This window comes from Erythrolamprus reginae, chromosome 1 (genome assembly GCF_031021105.1).
Source record: "Erythrolamprus reginae isolate rEryReg1 chromosome 1, rEryReg1.hap1, whole genome shotgun sequence".
Taxonomy (NCBI): domain Eukaryota; kingdom Metazoa; phylum Chordata; class Lepidosauria; order Squamata; family Dipsadidae; genus Erythrolamprus; species Erythrolamprus reginae.
This window is the reverse complement of record NC_091950.1, coordinates 74,836,778-74,856,735: the sequence shown is the minus strand read 5'-3', so window position 1 is coordinate 74,856,735 and position 19,958 is coordinate 74,836,778. Positions and strand designations below refer to the sequence as shown.

Genomic DNA, 19,958 nt, shown 5'->3' with positions numbered 1-19,958 from the left:
TTATTTGTAAAAATAATAAAAGGCAGGATGCAAATAAATGTTGATAAAACTGGCATAAAGATTCAGAGTTACAATCAGGGGTGGGCTGCTAGCCAGAACGCTAAATTGGGCTCATCGCCATGGCTCGTGGGTGCTAGCAGGGCCAGCGCGATTTTGCTTCTGCACCTGTGTAGATAGCAAAATCGCGCAGAGCCGTGGGTGCACCCGTGTTTCAGTATGCACGAAAGCAAAAAACCTCATCGAAACATGAACACACCTGCAGCTCTGTTCACAATTTTGGTACCTACACAGGTGCAGAAGCAAAATCGTGCCGCCCCACTAGCACTTATGAGCCGTGGTGGTGAGCCCAATTTAGCGTTCTGGCTTGCAGCCCACCTCTGGTTATAATGGAAGGCTGCAATTCTTTACTACACTGCTCAAAAAAAATAAAGGGAACACTGGAACAACACAATATAACTCCAAGTAAATCAAACTTCTGTGAAATCAAATTGTCCACTTAGGAAGCAACACTGACTGACTATCAATTTCACATGCTGTTGTGCCCACTCAACTTTGTACAGTACAAAGTATTCAATGAGAATATTTCATTCATTCAGATCTAAGATGTGTTATTTTACTGTTCCCTTTAGCTTTTTGAGCAGTATATTTAAAATAAGCTGGGTTTCACTGGGTTTTTTTTACTAGTAGCTAGATAAACAGGATTTTGCTGAACAAACCCCTTACAATCTATGAACATCTTCCAATGAATGTGGGCTGGGTTCATACAAGGAGGCTATTCCCGAGTAAGCGTGTTCTATATCATGTGTGTGTGTGTGTGTCTGTGTGAAATAGTGAAATAGGCTGAAATAGTGCTATCCTAGTATGCCTTAATTTTAAAATTTCAGCAAAAACATGTGATGCGTGTGAGTGTGTATCTTGTTTGTTTGTTTGATTGATTGATTGATTGATTTCTATGCCACCCTTCTCCTTAGACTCAGAGCGGTTCACAACAAAGATTAATACAAAATATATAGGGTGCATAGGTGCACCAGCGTGCTTACTGTCCCTGTTCTAATGTTCCCTCTTATTAGTATCCATCTCATGTATATAAACATTATATCTATGTATATTACCAATGTGTACTTAACAAAATAATAAAATTAAATTTAAAAATAGAGCTTTTCCTGCTTGAGCTGTACTAGAAGACCTCCAAGGTCCCTTCCAGCTCGTTCAATAACAACAACAACAGAGTTGGAATGGACCTTGGAGGTCTTCTAGTCCAACCCCCTGCTTAGGCAGGAAACCCTACACTACTTCATATGGTTATTCACATCTGCTTAAAAACTTCCAGTGTTGGGGCATTTACAACTTCTATTGTGTTGAGGGTTACTTATTTGTTATTTATTTATTTTGTCCAATACACCATACACATTGAAGAGAACATGTAGTAATATATATCAAGGAAAGTATATAAGAAAAGATTGAAGAAAAAAAGAGGAGATATATGAAAGGAAGAAAAGATACATGAGGTATAGGAAAGACAATTGGACAGGGGACGGATTCTGCCGACTTCACATACTGAGAACAGTTCCTTTGTGGAGGCAAGGTTCAAACTCCGGCAAGACCAACCGGTCTTCCCGGCTGACAAATTGACGTGGCTGAAAAATCCCACCCCTCCTCGAAAAAAATTGAATGGAAAGAGACGGAAAATCGCCCCAGCCTTTTTCCTCCCCCCCCCCCCGACATAATTAGCCAATAGCAGCCAATCGTCCAGTCAAAGATTTCCTCACCACCAGCCCCTCCCTCCGCTCTAAGAATTCTATTCAGACCAACGCAATAGAACCTCGGCTCAACGGATGTAGCTTATAACGAAGAAAGGGGGCGGGGCTCTTCTCTTCCGTTCGTGCCTCTATTTGTGACGCAAGCGGATGTCGGAGTTTGAATAGTCGCGGCGGTTATTTTCGAGCGGACGTGGGCGTGTTAACGCGTCTTGGAGGTGAGGCTTCATCATCGGGCTGCTTGTGTTGGGGGAGAAGCATCTGCGACGGGGCAGCTCGGGGCGAACGAGGGCACAGAGACGGTGAAGAGTTGTTGTTGTTGTTGTTTTTTTTTTTTTTTTTAATGCGTATGGATTGATTGATTTAATCTAGTTTATCGTACGGCGTTTCTTTGCGCTCCGAATTCTCCGTCGTGGCTTCGGTGTTGTTGCTTATGCGCGACTCCTTGGCTACTTTCCCTTGTTGTACTATGTTGGGGAGCTGCTGCTCTCTATGGAGTAAGCCCGTCAAACTCGGCGGGACATTCTCCCCGGAGGGTGAACGCTAGGATTTAAAACAGTAGCAGTACAAAGGGACGAATGGAGAAAAAAAGAGCTGCAGTTTGTTGAGGCTCGATCGGCTTAAAGGAAGAAATCCCGGATTTGAGGGTTTAACTATTTTGTTGCAGCGAAGCTAAAAACTGAGAATTTTAATGGGTAAGCGAGATTCCTCGTCCCACCGCCTTTTTAATTTTAATTTTTTTTGCCTCTTTGTGTTTACTCGCGAGTTCGTGTTGGTGCATTCCCAAAGTGCCTTGAGGGAGAATTACAGAAATAGTGTGTATTTCTTTCCATTCTTCCTTGCGAGCATGACATAAAATTGGATTACTTTGGGAAAAGAGATGCACGGGGCAAGCGCTTTTCAAAGGAATATTCAGGTGGTCAATTTTGCAGACTCCGTTAAGGTCATTTGTTTTCTAATTTCCACTTAATTTCTCATTTGTGACTTTCTTTCCCCGTTTTACCTATTTAAATTCGCTTAATCCAAACGTACTGAGATTTTTTTTCTTTCCAAAATTTTATTTTTATTCCTTAACACAAATTCCATTTTTATAACAAAACACATACGCCTTAAAATATATCAATAAAATACACATACACTTTAATTATTCCATAAACTAATATCTTTTTCAACACCTATCAACACTCCCCTCTTCCAACCTTCCTACCTTCTTACTCCTTCTCTCCTTCCCTCTATTCATTGTCTCTCTATTAACTCTCTAAATTTTCTGCTTCTTTCCACTCCTCTCTACCTCCCCTTTCTACTTTCTCTTCTTCCCTCTAAAACCATTCCTGAGTGTCTCCCAACCTCAATCCACTTATACTTATGATAGTATGCTCCTTATCGTTATTTCATTTCTATATTTATAATTTCTATAACCTTGGCATACTACTGGGAAATTTTGTTACAATCTGCCATAATAATTTAGGTTATGTGGTATCTGGTAGGGTTGGGGGGGGGTGTTACAGCTTTGAAGTGAGGTGTTATTTTAATTTTTAACTAGTTTAATTTTTGAATTTTATGATTATCTTGTATTTTAATTGTTTATTGGGCCAGAGTCACATGCAAGTGAAGTGGCCAACTTTGCAAATTAAATATTCCGAGCGTGTCACTAAAACTCAAAAACAATTGACCGCTTTGAATATTAAGTTAGGTAACATGAAAATGAAAAAGCTGAAATTAAAGCCAGATAGCAGTGCTTTGGGTTAATACAAAATCTGGACTGGAAGTCATGATGCACAATATTTAGATCTGAACAAAGAAAAAAGGTCAACCATTATGAACACCTTTGTATCTGTTGGCTGCTCTTTAAGCAAGTTGTGCTCCCCTATAGTAGTCATGTAGTTTCAGGAAAATTGATATTCCTTAGTATGTTTAATTTTTAGGTAACTAAAGGGAGGGAGAAGGTTCAGTTACTCCCAACACTGCACATCTCATTTACCTCCTCAATATTTTCCTCTCTCCACAGAGCTTTTGCAAATGCAATGCAGCATATCTTATCTTATTCACTTCCCCCCCAAATTTTCCCAAGACTTTCTCTGCCTCAGGATAGCAGTGGTGTCCTTTCCCTATAGCAGGGATCTCCAACCTTGTCAACCTTAAGGCTGGCGGACTTCAATTCCAGAATTCCCCAGCCAACTGAAGTCTGCCAGGCTTAAAGTTGCCAAGGAGACCCCTGCCCTGTAGCAACCAGGGTCTTGTCTTTTCCCTAATTCTCTCTCCCAACCACTTCAGCACAGAGCAAAACAGTCCCTTTTTTTGTTCAGGCACAGAAGCTTAAAAACCTGTTCCATAATTAAGGACATTTCTTGCATTAGGTATATAACATGTACAGTATCTGGTTTAAATATTAAAAGCTATAAAGTATTTTATCTGAAGTGTTGCTGATCTTTTAGTGCAGTTGCCTGAATGTTGACATCTGCGGTAATGGACTTGTGTGCAGGCATCTTAATATTAAGGAAAGGCTGTTTTATTGTACATTACAATACTGTAGTTATTTTGACTTCTTGAAAGAAAAGCAAGTTGCCCATTTTAGGAAGAATGACAAAAGTGGATTGACTGTACATACTTCTGAGAGCTGATAGTATTGGCTATGTGATAGTTCTAAAAGTATTCTACTTGTGAACTTCTGGGCATCTGATCTTATTGTATAGGAAACAAGTTGCTATTTAATTGGTTGTATGATCTAGCTCAGGGGTCGACAAAGTTGTTCAGAATCTAGGAGCCAGCCAAAAAATTTAGGAGCCAGAATTTTTTTTAAGCAAACTTGGTTTTTTGCCGAGTCTCCACCTGACATCGCTTTCACCCCCTCTGTCTCCTCCTTCCTCTCTCATCTCTTTCCTTCCTCTCCCTCCCTTTCTCTCTTTCCTTTCTCTCCCTTTCTGTCTATCCTTTCTATCTCTCACCCCTTCTCCCTCTTTCATTCCCTTTCTCTCCCTCCCTTTCTCTCTCATTCCTTTCTCTCCCTCTTTCCTTCCTATCTCTCTTTCTTTTTCTCCCTCCTTCATATCTTCTTTCTCTCCCCCTTCCTCCCTCTTTCCTTTCTCCCCCTCCCTTTCTCTTCCTTTTTCTCTATCCTTTCTACTTCTTACTCTTTCTTTCTCTCCCTCCTTCATTCAATTTTCTCTCTCTCCCTTTCTCTCTCTTTCCTTTCTCTCCCTCCCTTTCTCTTCCTTTTTCTCTATCCTTTCTACTTCTTACTCTTTCTTTCTCTCCCTCCTTCATTCAATTTTCTCTCCCCCCCTTCCTCCCTCTTTCCTTTCTCCCCCTCCCTTTCTCTTCCTTTTTCTCTATCCTTTCTGCTTCTTACTCTTTCTTTCTCTCCCTCCTTCATTCAATTTTCTCTCCCTCCCTTACTCTCTCTTTCCTTTCTCTCCCTCCCTTGTTCTCCCCTGGGGCTGCCTGTGCCTGCCCTGCACCACCCAACACGGACGGACAGCCCCCGGTCGTCGGTTCGTCGCCCCCCACCCCCCCACGGAGGGAGATCAGGCTGGCGAGGGCGGTAGAACTACGTCACCAGCCACTGGAGGGAGATCGGGCTGGCGGGGGCGGCGAATCCACCTCCCCAGCCGCGCGGAGGGAAATCCGGTAGGCGGGCGGGTGGCCGCGGCTCCCTGCGCGCCCCTGGAAAAGCGTACAGGGAATGGTGCCCGGGGCCGCTTTAGCCGCCCCCCCTCCCCCCGCCATCTCCCCGCGACTGCCTGTGCCGCTGCAGCCGCGGCCCCCCCCCCCGCTCCCACCGCCAGTGCCCTCCCGCCGGGCAACCAAAGGACACTTGCCGATGACGACAGGGAACCTTCAGCTGGGCGGGCGCTGCCGTGCCGGTGCCTCCGACCTCCCGGTTCCTGCTCGATGCCGCGGTTTCTGGCGCTCTCCTGCTGGGCCCCAAAGAAGGAAGGCGGGAAAAAGGCGCGAAGAATGGAGGTCTCCTTCCTGCCTGCCTTCTTTGGGACCCAGCAGGAGAGCGCCAGAAACCGCGGCATCGGGCAGGAGCGGAGAGGTCAGAGGCACCGCAGCGCCCTTCTAGGCGCCAGACAACATTTTCTAGGCGCCACTGGCGACCAGGCGCCTGGGTTTGTCGAACCTTGATCTAGCTGGGGTGCTCCAATTTTTTGCATATTTGATTGCTACCCAGGAATTAAAAGCTAATCTTATCAGGAAAAAAAGCCATTCTAGGAATAGGATAATCTTCTCATACCATTTGTACATAGAAAGGAGATAACATTTCCACCATTCCCTAACATTTTTCACTTTCAAGAATATAAATGCTGTAATTGCAGCAGAAATGTTTGTCACACTGTTTCTGCAGTGATCAACACTAAGACAAAAACTCCTGTGCAGAGCACAAACACACTGAGATTCTGCAATTTATGTTCCATAGTATTTGTTATTTAGCACATTGCTTTGGATTGTAGAAGTAAAATGTCATTCCTATGGTTTTAAATTTTTACAGTTAATAGCACAATTACGTAGTCTAACATATTACATGGTGCTGTAGTAATTTTTTATCAGTACTGTAATGGAGAAAAACTTTTATTTTCTGTATGTTATGAATGAACTTATATGCTGCCCTGAGTCTTCGGAGAAGGGTGGCATACAAGTCTAATAAAATAATGATGATGATAATAATAATAATAATAATAATAATATAAAATAAAATAAAAAAACAACAACAAAAACTATAGCCATTAACTTGTTTTGCCTACTCTTTCTACGTACTAAGATAATAATTATCCTTTTGGGTCGATTAAAATTATAATTTTCTCTGATTTTTGTCAAAGAAATAGAACAACAGCTTTTTTCCCCCAACTCTACAACAGCATTTTTAGATATGCAGTTATCTGTGCATAATTTGTCATGTACAGTGGAACCCCGACATAAGAGCTGCTCTACTTAAGAGCAACTCGAGATAAGAGCTGGGAGGGGAGAGATATTTTTGTTCTACTTACAAGCCCAAATTCGAGATACAAGCGCCAAGGAGCTGTCTCCTGAAGCCAAACGCTAACTTCCACGTTCGGCTTCAGGAGACAGCTGCGAAGCGGCGCGTGTGTTTTAAAAGGTTGCAGCCGGCCTGGGGGGCTCGGGGGGGTGCTTGCAGCTTTCTTTCTTGCTCTTTTTCTTTCTCTCTTTTACCTTCCCTTCTATTTCTTCTTTTCTTTCTCCTTCCCACCTTCTTCCCTCCCTCCCTCCCTTCACTCATTCCTCTCTTACTCTCCCCTTTCATAAGTTTCCTTGCTTCCTTCCTCTGTTCCTGTCCCTTCCCCCTTTCTTTCTTTCTTGCTTTCTTGCTTTCTTTCTTGCTCTTTTTCTTTCTCTCTTTTACCTTCCCTTCCTCTATTTCTTCTTTTCTTTCTCCTTCCCACCTTCTTCCCTCCCTCCCTCCCTTCACTCATTCCTCTCTTACTCTCCCCTTTCATAAGTTTCCTTGCTTCCTTCCTCTGTTCCTGTCCCTTCCCTCTTTCCTTCCTTCCTTCCTTCCCACCCTCCGTCCATTCATTCACCCATTCCTCTCTTGATCGCTTAAAGCCGGGCCCTGGTGCAAAAAGGGTTGGGGACCTCTGTCCTACAGGATTGGGTGGCAGAGAAGTTGAACATATGTAAATTTAAAAGTTTAAGAAAGTTTACAAGTTAAGTGAAAGAAACTTCATTATTCATTTATATGTACATGTACATTTCTTCATTAAAAACATGTCTTTCTGCATAATTTAGACTAACTTTGTGAGTTTTTTGAGGGCTGGAACCAATTAAAATTATTTACATTAATTCCTATGGGGAAAAGTCGTTCGAGATAAGAGCTGCTCGACTTAAGAGCCCAGGTCCGGAACGAATTAAACTCGTATCTCGAGGTACCACTGTACTAGTTTTGCCCCATGAAACTACACAGAGTATTAATCTACTTTTTAGTTTTCCTAAAAATCTTTAAGATGGAATTGTGTTTTTATGGCAATCCTATACAGAAGTGTTGAAAATATAGTGTGTAATTTCTTACACCATCAAAACCATGTGCTTGACTTCCATTAGCCCAGCATTTCTCAGTTATTTTCTGTTATCGCCCCCCCCCCCCCGAAGAAGTAAACATTTTGCGTGCCCCCAACTCTCCGCTGAGATGATTATTTGCAATATTCAGCACATTTTCACTGAAAAGACTCAAGCGGCCTTATCAGCATGATTGGGGTGTAATGTGTTTAAGTGATGTCTTAATTTATTTGGCTTCATGCTGTCCACTGCCATATGTAATTGTTTGGCCCCTCTGCTGTGGCTCCCTGTCCCACCACTGGCTGTTCTTGTCATCCCCTCCCAGTCACTCTCGCCTGGCCTGAGAATGTAAAGGCTATGGTGGGGGATAAAGAAGTGTCTCACTCTTCCTGGAGCTTCTTCCAGCCCTTGGTGGTGGGCGTGCCTCAGTTGCTTGCTTTTAACCCTGCTGTTCTGTTCGGGTCGTATGTGACCCGAAACCAAGTTTGAGTCCCCTGTAAAACATTTTCCCTGCATATCTGAAACTTGAAATTTCATGACTTTTCATCATTTCAGGGGTTCTCTCTATGAGAATTTTTTTTGGGGGGGTGGGGGGCTTAGTTTTTGCTGGGCAAAAAAACTCCCTAATGTTATGTTCCCGGGTCTATTTGACCCGGACTGCAAATTGATCATTTTAGATACAGTGATCCCTCGATTAGCACGGTCTCGATTAGTGCGAAACGCTGCAACGCGGTTTTTCAAAAAATATTAATTAAAAAATACTCCACGGTTTTTTTGCTATACCACGGTTTTTCCCACCCGATGACGTCATACGTCATCACCAAGAGTCACTTCTCTGTCTCTTTCTCTTTCTTTCCTGTCACTATGCTTCAATCATTTTCTCATTTCTCTTTTTTCTCCCCTTTTTTCTATCATTTCTCTCTCTCTTTCTTCCTCTCTCACACTCTCTTCCTCCCTTCTCTCTCCCCCCCTCCACTTGCCCATGAGAAGAAAAAAAGCAACCTCTGCCGGGCAGCTCCCCTTGTGCCCCCGCTTTGTGCCTGCCTCTTTTGGGGATTTCTTTTTCTTTTCTTTTTTGCGCTGGCAGCGGGAGCTGTTGGAGAGGGCTCTGCCGGGAAGGCCTCTCAGCTGCAGAGCCGAATGGGGGCGGAGGCAACAGCGGAGCCCGGCGCTGGGGCCATGCGAGGCTGTTCATCCAGGGGGGCGTGGACTGGCAAGTCGCCCTCCTTTCTCTCTCTTTCTCAAGATCGCTTGCCGCTTGCCTATTGCAGCGAAGGAGGCGAAGCAAGGCTCCAAGCTGCAAAGCGGCAAGCGGCAAGCGATCTTGGAGTTTCCCCTTTGCCTGGGCGGCAGGAAGACCAAGGGAAGGTTCCTTCAGCCGCCCAACACCTGATCCGCTCCGCAGCGCGGCAGCAGCGAGGAGCCGAAGATGGGGTTTCCCCTTTGCCTTTACCCCATCTTCGGCTCCTCGCTGCTTCCACGCTGCGGAGCAGATCAGCTGTTGGGCGGCTGAAGGAAACTTCCCTTGGTCTTCCCCGCCGCCCACACGCAAACTCCACCATCTGCGCATGTGCGGCCATGAAAAAAATGGCGCACATGCGCAGATGGTGGTTTTTACTTCCGCATCCAGTATAACGCGGAAATCGGTTAGCGCGGGAGGTCTTGGAACGTAACCCCCGCGCTAACCGAGAGATCACTGTACTTATATTTGGTCTTTTTGAAAGCTTTTTTCATCTGGAAACAAGTTTGAACATTTCTGCACACAATGGAATGAAAATTGAACTGAAAAAATTAATCCTTATTGGTTTATTTTGCACATAAATGTGCCTCCCCCCCATTTTTGTGAAAGTTTTTTCAATTTATGGATAGTTTTGCTTGCAAAATGCATTCTATTTTACTGGAGTTGGTGTGGGATTGGTAGCTTGAACATAAGAAAAATATAAATGAACTGAAAAAAATGATTCTTACTGTCTTTTTAACATCAGAAATAAGGCCTCCCCCCCACACCCTTGGCTGCTTGCAACCATTTTCACTTTTTATTTTTTTATGCTCCAAATCCGAAATATTTTTTAAAATCTTAGGCATTCATTTACTCAATTTAACAATGCTGATCATCAAAAAAAAAATTGTGGGGGTGGGGGGAAAAAAATTTTCTTGGCAAAAAAAAAGTCACGTTTACTCTGTTCGGGTCATATAGACCCGGATCAAAATGATTTTTTTTAGGTACTTGAATTTGGTCTTTTTGAAAACTTTTTCCACTGGAAAACTAGTTTGAACATTTATGAACATAATGATATGAAAATTGAACTGGAAAAATTGAGACTTATATTTTTATTTTGATCAAAAAGCCCCTCCCCCCATCCTTTTTGAATTTCGTGTCAATTTATATTTTTTAAGGCTACAAATCCCTAAGGAATTTTCCCCCAAAAGGTTTGATATACTAAATTGAACAATCCTGAACATAAGAAAAATATAAATGAACTGAAAAAAATGACTCTTATTGGTTTATTGTTTTATACTCGAGTATAAGCCTACTCGAGTATAAGCCTATTTGAGTATAAGCATGGGGGCCCATTTATGAGCAAAATAAACCAATAAGGATCATTTTTTCAGTTTAATTTTCATATCATTATGTTCAGAAAGGTTCAAGCTACCAATCCCACACCAAAATAGAATAGTAAAATAGAATGCATTTTGCAGGCAAAATTATCAATAAACTCAAAAGTTTTGATATACTAAATTGAACAATCCTAAACATAAGAAAAATAGAACGTTTGGACGTTTGGACTACTTCATAGTTACTTCATAGAACTCTTGAAGGAAGGTGGCTGTGACGTCTTTATAGCTGCCTTTTATCTGCTTTGTGTTTGTTTATTGTTCTTCACAGCATTCAAGGCTGTTGCTTTGAAGGTGAGCACTCTGACTGACTAAAAATGTGTTTGGCTCTTATTTTCCTTTCGATAAAACTTTACAAATTGTGTGTCTGAATTCCTATCTTTGAACTTAATGGGGGGCTCGTATCAAGAAGCCCGGCAGAAAAGGAAATATCCAGTATAAGATTTAATTGTGAATGAAGTTGACCATTAGAATGAAATGTTTTGGTACCTTTTAACTTCAAAAATTAGATATTTTCTAATTTGCAGACTATGATACAGTATACTCCAGATATTTTTCTTGGACGCTACTGTTCATCTCCCCAAAGCTTTTTGCTGAAAGAAAAAAGGTAACATTAGCCTGTCAGAATCTACAATATGAACTTAAGACCCTTTCTTATTTAAATGCAAAGCACATATTGTGAACTGAGATAGCATTTGTGAAAGCTGCTGAAGCACACACGCTGTCTTTGTTGCTCCTTAATGGAATGGAAAACATGCGTCTAAATTTCTGCTGCTTCTTGTTTTGTATGTTACAAATCATTTATTTAAAATTGACTAACTTGGAAATGTTTTGTTCACAGCAGTGTAAACTTGATTTTTAGCACCGCTTATATTCATTACCTTAGATTGTCTTTTTGATTTTTATGATTGTAATGTACAGCTTTATTTTCTTGATAGTTGCAATGAGCAGGCGTTGAATTGCTTTGTTTGATGCTGCTATAATATTTCATTTAGAATGTTATAATTAAAGCATGAATTGAGAAGATAGCTATCAAATATTAAAAGCTTTAATATACAAAATAAAAAAGGAAATCCACCTTTCAAAAACTGCTGTCTGATTTATTTATCAAATCTGAAAATATTCATTTTTCTTAGCCAAATTCAAGCTGCCATTTACTTGGATTCCAAGAAATTTAGTGGAAGTAAAATACTACCTTAATTTTAAGTTGGTTTTATAAGAGCAGCTGTGGTTTTGTGAAACGAAGCCATCAAATTTGTTTATATTTCAAATTAAATGACTGCCCATCTGAAATATGTGACTCTGGACAATTGATTGATTTAAATTTATCCCATCAAGTTGTTGTTGACTCTTAGCAACCATAGATTTTCTCGGTGAATTGTCAATCATTTTCTATCCATGTCATATTTAGTAAAAATAAATTACTTTCTCTCATAGTATGAATAATGCCTTTGCTATTGCTGTTAAAGTGATAATCCGCAACTAGTATCTTCCTATTTTGTTATTGCTTAACACAGGTACCTGGGGTTTTGGGGTTTTTTGTTTTTGCTGCATAGTTGGAATGATCCCTCCATCTTGGGTCATCAAACTGAGAATATATATTTTTCACATACATTTCACATACATTTCTGCCAGCAACACCCACCACCATGATGAGGCAACATAGTAGGGCTTGTGGGGACCAGGCAACTAACAGCAGTTAAGACATCATAGAACAACAGTGTATGGACTTCTAAAATTTCCAACCAGCTTGGTAACTGCTAAGAATTATATGTTTTGATGTCCAAACACCTAAAGAATGCTCAAATGGTAGAAGGCTGACATACCGTAGAAGCAGATCATTTTGAGTATTATTTTTTATTCGTAGGGGTACAAACATTTCACTTTGTAAGATTTTTACTACTAATAAAGAATATTTATGCTTTTCAGACAAAAAAATAATTGTCATTGTTTTTTTCTAATTCTTAAAGAGTGCAGATGGAGGAAGATTGGTGATCAGACTCAATCAAGGCAGAGAACATCTATCATTTACACAAGCTTATAGGAAAACAGCTTTAAGTTCTGTGAGTACTTTGAAAAGTCACATTCAGTTATTTCTGAGCTGATTTGCCTTGGCGATCATAAATAAATAAAATCTGTACCCTTTTCTGTAATGTATGCAAAAAAAGCAAACCAGGCTATGTCCCCTCATGAATGACCAAGGAAGAAGGAAAACTAATTAACTTTCCAAAACCTCTTATTTTATCTGAGATTTACAAACTAAATATAGATTGCATGTTCATCAATAGTGCTCTAGTACTGTATTCAAAATAATAATGGGATAACCAATGATTTATTACTTTTCTCAAACAACAAGTTCTTACAGTGTTAATTTTTACTAGTAGAATACTGAGAACTGGACACTTCAAGTTTCAAGTTTTATTGGATTTATATGCCGCCCCTCTCCGAAAACTCGGGGCAGCTATTTACTTATTTTGAAACTGGAGGGGTTTATAATTTTTTTCTTATTCTGTATTTCTAAGAAAAGGTGCTCTGGGAATTACAGTGATACCTTTTCTTGCAAACTTAATTGGTTCCAGGACGAGGTTCTTAAGGTGAAAAGTTTGTAAGATGAAACAATGTTTCCCATAGGAATCAGTGGAAAAGTGATTAATGTGTGCAAGCCCAAAATTCACCCCCTTTGCCAGCCGAAGTGCCCGAAGCAAAAACACAGAGGTCTGGAGGTGGGGTTTCGAGGACTTCGGTGTTTTTGCGATGCTGCGATTTCACTGAAACCCTACCTCCGGACTTCCGTTGCCAGCGAAGCGCTCATTTTTGCAATGCTGGGATTCCCCTGCTGGGATTCCCCTGCAGCATCGCCAAAACACAGAAGTCCGGAGGTGGGGTTTCCCATGGAGGGGAGCCTCAGGGGAATCCCAGCAGCGGAAAAACGTGTGCTTCGCTGGCAACAGAAGTCTGGAGGTGGGGCATCCCAGCAGTGGCGGTGGGTTTGTAAGGTGAAAATAGTTTGTAAGAAGAGGCAAAAAAAGCTTAAACCCCGGGTTTGTATCTCGAAAAGTTTGTATGACAAGGCGTTTGTAAGACGAGGTATCACTGTACAGCATAACTGTCAAATATGAGCATGAAATTTATTTGAAATGCTGACATAAGAGGTTTTGCCTGCTTCTGTAAGCACCTCTGTATTCCATGTACAAATATTGAAGTTGTTACATATATATTATATTCCTAAACCAATAGTAGTTGTCTTATTTTCTCACGTTAAAGTATTTGAGGTGGTAAAAGATATTACTGCAAATTCATTTATTTTATTTTCAGTTGACAAGAATAAATTGTTTTGTCTCCACTTGTTAGATTTGTCTTTAAACACATAGAATAAATGTAGCATAAGTTAACACTGCTAGGAAAAATATGCTAAACCGAATAGTATAATTTAACTTTATAATTTTGTAAATTTTTCTTTGTTCATTTTATTTTTTTCCAGTTGTTTGGATCCTTTTAAAAGTGTAGTTTGGATTTGACACTTGGCATTATATTCCAATAGGGTGTGCTACTCTGCTTATAAATAACTATATTGACTTATGAGATCCCAGACTTAAGTGGTTGGATGACAACTGTAATGCCTCAGAGAAATACCTTTATGACCTAATTATGTCAGAGTAGTAGCCTTTATGATCTATTGTCTCATCTGCCTCCTTGCTTGCTCATTTGATATAAAACATTTAACTCCCCTCTACTCTACTCCCCTCCCCTACCCCTCCTTCCCTTTCTTGTTTGCTCTGTCTTTTTCTTCTTTTGCTCCTCATCATCTTTCTTATCTGGATGAAGACTGAATGCAGGACTGTCCACAAATTTGCAGAGACAAAAGAACAACAAAGAATACCTTTTTTTTTTTTCCAGGTAATTTTGTGTAGTCAAAAAGATACTGTATTTGCATTTCTGACTTTCAGGTTTATGCTAAATTTTACTGTTGCTATAAATCATTGGCTGTAATAAAAAAAAAGTTCTATGAGTTACTGATCAAAAACAAAGCCACATTCTTTTGAATGTGCTGAGGAGAATCCAAGGAATTGGAAAGGAATGGTTAACTCTGCCTTCCTGCTCATTAGACTGAGTCAATCAAGTCTTTGTAGCCACACCTCTCATGTCTACTTCTCTAGTTTTCGACTCAGTCTTCAGCCCAACAGACACATTTTCCTCAACTCCGATTATTATTATTATAAACTCCCACAGACACACCTCAAGGAAGAGGTCAAGCACAGCATGGGCTAAACGACAAGCAGGCTCCCCCGGTCTGACCGGCAAAGTTGCCCTTATCCAGCTCATTCCCTGTAGAGCCGAGGTCTCTTTTAAACATCTAATGCTATCCCAGGAGGAAGAAGTGGCTCCAAACCCCCTCAGTCTTCATAGGACTCTTCCGCCCTGCCTTATTTAAGACACTTCTCTACAAAGCCAAAACCATAGGTTTAATAGGAGCAGACCCAGCCGTGTCACATCCGGCATTGGACTTAGCTCACCCCAATAGTCGGGTGATGCCTGCCACTGATAATAAGAATCCCCTCCTCGAAATTATTCCTGGATATCGTCCAGTAACAATGGGTCCTACCAGGGGCATACCCATCACCGAGTATGAGTGACCAGCGGTTCTACTATGTGACCCCGAAGCTCACTGTGGCATTACAAATGTCAACAAGACCCGTGGTGGCCTTAGCCTCCTCCACCATTATGTCTAATGGCACAGAATGTCTTGAAAACAAGATAGGAGAGCAGAACTGATGCTTCACAAGGCCATCAGGCAGCCACCTCGTGGTCAAGTCGACTATGGCTGCTTCCTTCTTCAATAGAACTTCCTTGCTTTGGCTCAAACAGATACAAGCAAGGATCCTAGTTTCTGATCTCTGCACTCATCAGGACATCAACGAGCTGATAGCAGCGGGAGATTTTTCTGCAGATGCCACACTGAACTCAGCCAAATTTGCTTCCAGGGCCATCACCTCGTCCATGATAGCCCCACGACTCCTGTGACGCTGGCAGGCAGAAATGAAGCAAAAGTGGAAGTTGGCTTCTGCTCCCTCCAAAGGTGACAAGCTATTTGGAGAGATCAAGGACAAAAAGAAAGTCCTACCCTCCCATTGGTGGGTATCTAAGTCTCTTTGCAGAACCATCCCTATTTGCATTTAATGCTATCTGGACAACATATTGATCCAGTCCTCCTCTCACCTCTGGGCTACAGAGGATCTCCGCTTTACGACCCGAGTCCTCCAGGATCACAGATCAGTCAACTATGACAAGAGCCACTTCTCCCCTACCAACAAGACACTATACTTGGGAGCTTATATAGACATGACATCATGCACAGTTTCCGTCCAAAGAATGCCAGGACAGCATCAGAGCTCTGGCAAGCTGAATCTGAACGAGCCAAACAGTACCCCTAGTCTTCCTCTCACAGCTTTTAGGCAAGATGGTGTCATGCCTATCCATCATTACTTTGTCACATTTGCATGTCAGGATCATACAGTGGTTCCTCCTACCTTACCAGAAATCCAGCAGGAACAATTCAACTACCAGAGTCCAAGTCCCACCAGAAGTCCTCCAGGCCTTCCAATGGTGGATGTCCCTGCCCACAGCCAAGAGATGCCCATTCAATAAGCCAAACTATCTCACCATCACCACGGATGCCAGTTTGCTCAACTGGGAAGCTCACATGGAGATCCAAATGCCACAAAGCTAGTGGTTGCAAGATTTGCAAAACAACTGGCTAGAACTCAGAGCAGCACACTTAGCCCTCTGACAGTTCCAGGCCTTCATCTCCAGCTACCACATACTTATCCTAACAGATAAGGTAACCACCAAGGTCCATATTAAGCATCAGTGGGGCACCCACTCCAGGGCCCTCATGCAAGAAGCCAGGCACTGGGCGGAATGGCATCTTCTATCCCTGCGGGAAGAACCTATCTCAGGAACGTCCAATGTACAGACAGACTAGCTCAGTTGTGCCACGGTTGACCATGCAGAATGGTGCTTGCACCCCAAACTGTTCAAACACACTATCTAAAAGTTTCAGCCTCCAAACCTGGACCTGTTTGCCACCTTAACAAACAGCCAACTACCCAGGTTCTATGCCCAGTTTGTTAAACTGGGGATGGAAGTAGTCAACACACTCCACATTCCATGGGCCTGAGGGCTGCAAAATGCCTTTCCTCCACTTCCACTCAACCCAAAGGTAATCAGGGTAATGGTGGAGAGAGCGGAGATACTACTCATAGCTCCCTACTGGCCTAAGAGGCCATGGTTCGCTGATCTAGTCAATATATCGGTATCTAGACCTGGAGGATTGCACCAGACAGCTTTATCAGAGGTGTGACTAACTTAAAGCCACCGACAGTACACCCATATCCCACCTGGGATCTACCTACAATCCTACAATCTTTCTTCTGCACCTTTTGAATATTTGCACTTTGCCAGTCTTCGTTTCCTTACCTACAAGGTCTCCTTTCTCGTGGTTATCACCTCAATAGGACGCATCTCTGTGTTAGCAGCCCTGTCAATAAGGAGGGATCTATGCATTTTCCATACCAATAGAGTTATTCTGTGCTTGGACCCTTCATTCTTACCCAAGGTCACAGGGCACAAGAACTGATTTTACCTGATTTCTTCCCTAAACTGATCTATACCCTAGAGAAGAAATGGCACACCTTGGATGTCAGGAGGGGTCTCTGTATCTATATCAAAAGGACATCCTCTGTTTGTCCTTGTTCATGTTGTTTCAACCCTCATTGGGTAATAAAGTCACAGCCTCAACAACAGGCCTGTGGATATGGGCATGCACCGCCAAATCATATGAACCTCAGGCTCTTCTAGAAGTATGGCCACTATAACAGCATGGGCCACACAGGCCTCCATTGAAGAGATATGTAGAGCAGCAATGTGATCTCTTCCATCCCTGTTTATATCACATTACATGCTGGATGCCTTCGGTTCCGCTAAAGCGGCCTTCAGCAGACAAGTCATCCAGGAAGTTGTACACACACTCAGGGACTCTGGACCAAACTTCTTAGGACGTGCCAGCTATGGTATGTCCCATTCCTTGGATTCTTCTCAGCACACTGAGAAGGGGGCATTATTCTTACCTGACATTACCATTCTCTATGTGCTGAGAGAGAATCCAAACCCACCCTGGCTGCTGTCTGGCCCAGTGTCCAGAGGTGGTCAGGTCAAGCATCATGATCAGATCAATTATCACACCATTGTCAAAAACGGGGGAAGTAGACATGAGAGGCATGGCTACAAGGACTTGATTGATTTAGTCTAATGAGCAGTAGAGTTAACTGTTCCTTTCCTATTCCTTGGATTCTCTCTCAGCACATCAAGAATGAGTCAAGTAAGGTAAGGTAAGAACAATGCCCCTTTCATGTTGCGCACTGTATGTGCGTGTGCACGCAGTTCTTTATTTTTCTTACCATATAGTTTGGTTTAATTAAAACAGAAGAGGATTAGATAAAGTTTAATATCACATAGTAACTGATTTCCCCTCCCCCCCTCTCTTATGCCTTAGTTGAATGGAGAACACTAGAATGAGTAAGAACATTATTGGATGCTTCCAGAATCTATGTAAGTGTTTCTAACTATTTGTGTTTGATTTAATTAATGTAGCTTCTAGCCTGGTGCCTTCAATTAGTGGGTCTGCAATAGCCATGCTGGTTGGGATTTATGCAAATTATACGATTCCCATATTGGAGAACACTAAATTCTGTCCTTTCCTGTACTTAGTAACCTTGGTGACAAAAGAACTGATGCTAATTTAAACATGTGCTTTGGGTGTTTTTACAATCAAGCAAAGTAGTAATTATTACTAATCATCATTGCATTTTTAATGACTATACAAACACTACAGTGTTAATGTTTTGAATTCTAATTGGACTAATAAAGTTTAATACTAAGTTCTCCAGATCAGTAACTATGTTTCGTTCTTCATCAAAGTTACATGGGTCTTGATAGTTCTCCATGCTACTCTTTCTTGAGGAGACGTGGTAGAATTGGGGCTCCCAAGGTTTCTGGAAGAAATAAATTTATTTAGATCTGTTTCAGTTGCACTTCATGTCAGATTACAGCAATAGGACAGCATTAATCCTTTTTATGGCAAGTTCACGACTGTGTGTTGTATCTGTTCTAGCCCTCCTTGGTTCCTTTAGTGCAGTGGTTCTCAACCTTTTTAATGCCGTGACCCCTTAATATAGTTCTCATGTTGTGGTGACCCCCAACCATAAGTCTAGCGCCATTCTCTCAACAGAGCTTTAAGTTGACTGACAGGAAGGTCAGTGGGACAGCCCCAGAGAAAACACCCGATTGGTCGGATTGTAAAAATATGTTCCAAGGCGCCAGAATAGAAGCTTTAGTTCCTAACAACATGGGGATTTTTCTTTTCCTATGGTCTTAGGCAACCCCTGTGAAATGGTCATTCGACCCCCAGGTTGAGAACCACTGCTTTAGTGGTTTTCACTACTGTAGCTATGAAATTCTTCTGGATCAGATCAGAATTGAGAGGGGATAGGCAGACACTGTTTTTGTGGTTGTTTTCTTTTCTGTGTTATGGGAGGGTGACAATTAGCTCTAGTATTGGCATAGGATAAAGTATCAGAATGCTGATGATACTCAGTTATGGATTCCTGCCCAAGGGATGTTTGAAAGATCTAGATGGGGAAGAAGAGTGTTTTTCCCCCTCAATTCTAGCAAGACTAAATAGCAGGGCATTCAAGAGCTTCCTTCAGCTCGACATCTTCTGTTGTTTGTATGGAAGAGCATGCCCACAGACAGAATGGACGTGCAGCCTGAGGGTCCTGCTGGAGCCACAGATCTCTCTGAAGCAGCAGTTGTGCCCAGGAGGCCAGTTGCACAAAACCATTTTGTTCACTAGTTACATCCATTTCTGGAGGGTTCACAGTCATTGATGCCTTAGCCATTTCCTGATGGATTATTGCCATCCACACTGTATAGGGCTGGCCTTGAATTCATTTGGTAGCAGTGGGGAACATCCACATAACCCCATTGCTACATGAGCTGCGCTGGTTTCTGGTACGTTTCTAGAACCAAATGCTGGTTGTCACTTTCAAAACAATACATGGTATAGAACCAGGTACTTGAGGGCCTGCCCATCTCCAGTGGTTTCAGCCCATCACAGGTGATCTGTATGGTGTGCACATTCCACCTACCTTCTGTTAAGTAGTGTCATGGGAAACTTGCCTTCCAGAAGGCTTTTCCATCAGCCAATGAACCAACTTGCTTCTAGAGCCTAATATGTGTATCCTGTTATGCTGTCAGAAAATACTTGAGATTCTGTACCAAGAATCTGTGAGGAATCTGAACTACTTGAAATAGATTGATGCTTATTCTATTTTTTAATTTCATTATTTATGTTTTATTGGCTACCTGGTATTAATTGGTTAAGATATGCAACCATATAAATTTGCTAAATAAACAAATTTCCACGTGGCCTTGTTTATTTATGAATGCAGTCAGAAGTAACTTCTGGGGTTGTAATTACAGTGATCCCTCGATTATCGCGAGGGTTCCGTT

At 41.9% G+C, this 19,958-nt stretch overlaps 1 protein-coding gene across 4 annotated transcripts in view; it reads left to right on the top strand.

Moving 5' to 3' along the window:
* Positions 1 to 1,890: 1,890 nt before the first annotated feature.
* G2E3 (G2/M-phase specific E3 ubiquitin protein ligase) overlaps positions 1,891 to 19,958 on the top strand; it is a 48,268-nt gene continuing 30,200 nt past the window's right edge. Inside the window, exons 1-4 of one of the 4 annotated variants that reach the window (XM_070734088.1) lie at positions 1,891 to 1,975; positions 12,359 to 12,451; positions 14,214 to 14,285; positions 17,941 to 17,996. In XM_070734088.1, the coding sequence (XP_070590189.1) occupies positions 17,945 to 17,996 (52 nt within the window). In that variant the 5' untranslated portion in view covers positions 1,891 to 1,975; positions 12,359 to 12,451; positions 14,214 to 14,285; positions 17,941 to 17,944. Of the gene's footprint in view, positions 2,060 to 2,082; positions 2,453 to 12,358; positions 12,452 to 14,213; positions 14,286 to 17,940; positions 17,997 to 19,958 lie in introns of those variants that run through there. The other 3 variants (XM_070734098.1, XM_070734107.1, XM_070734115.1) reach the window with 3 other exon arrangements.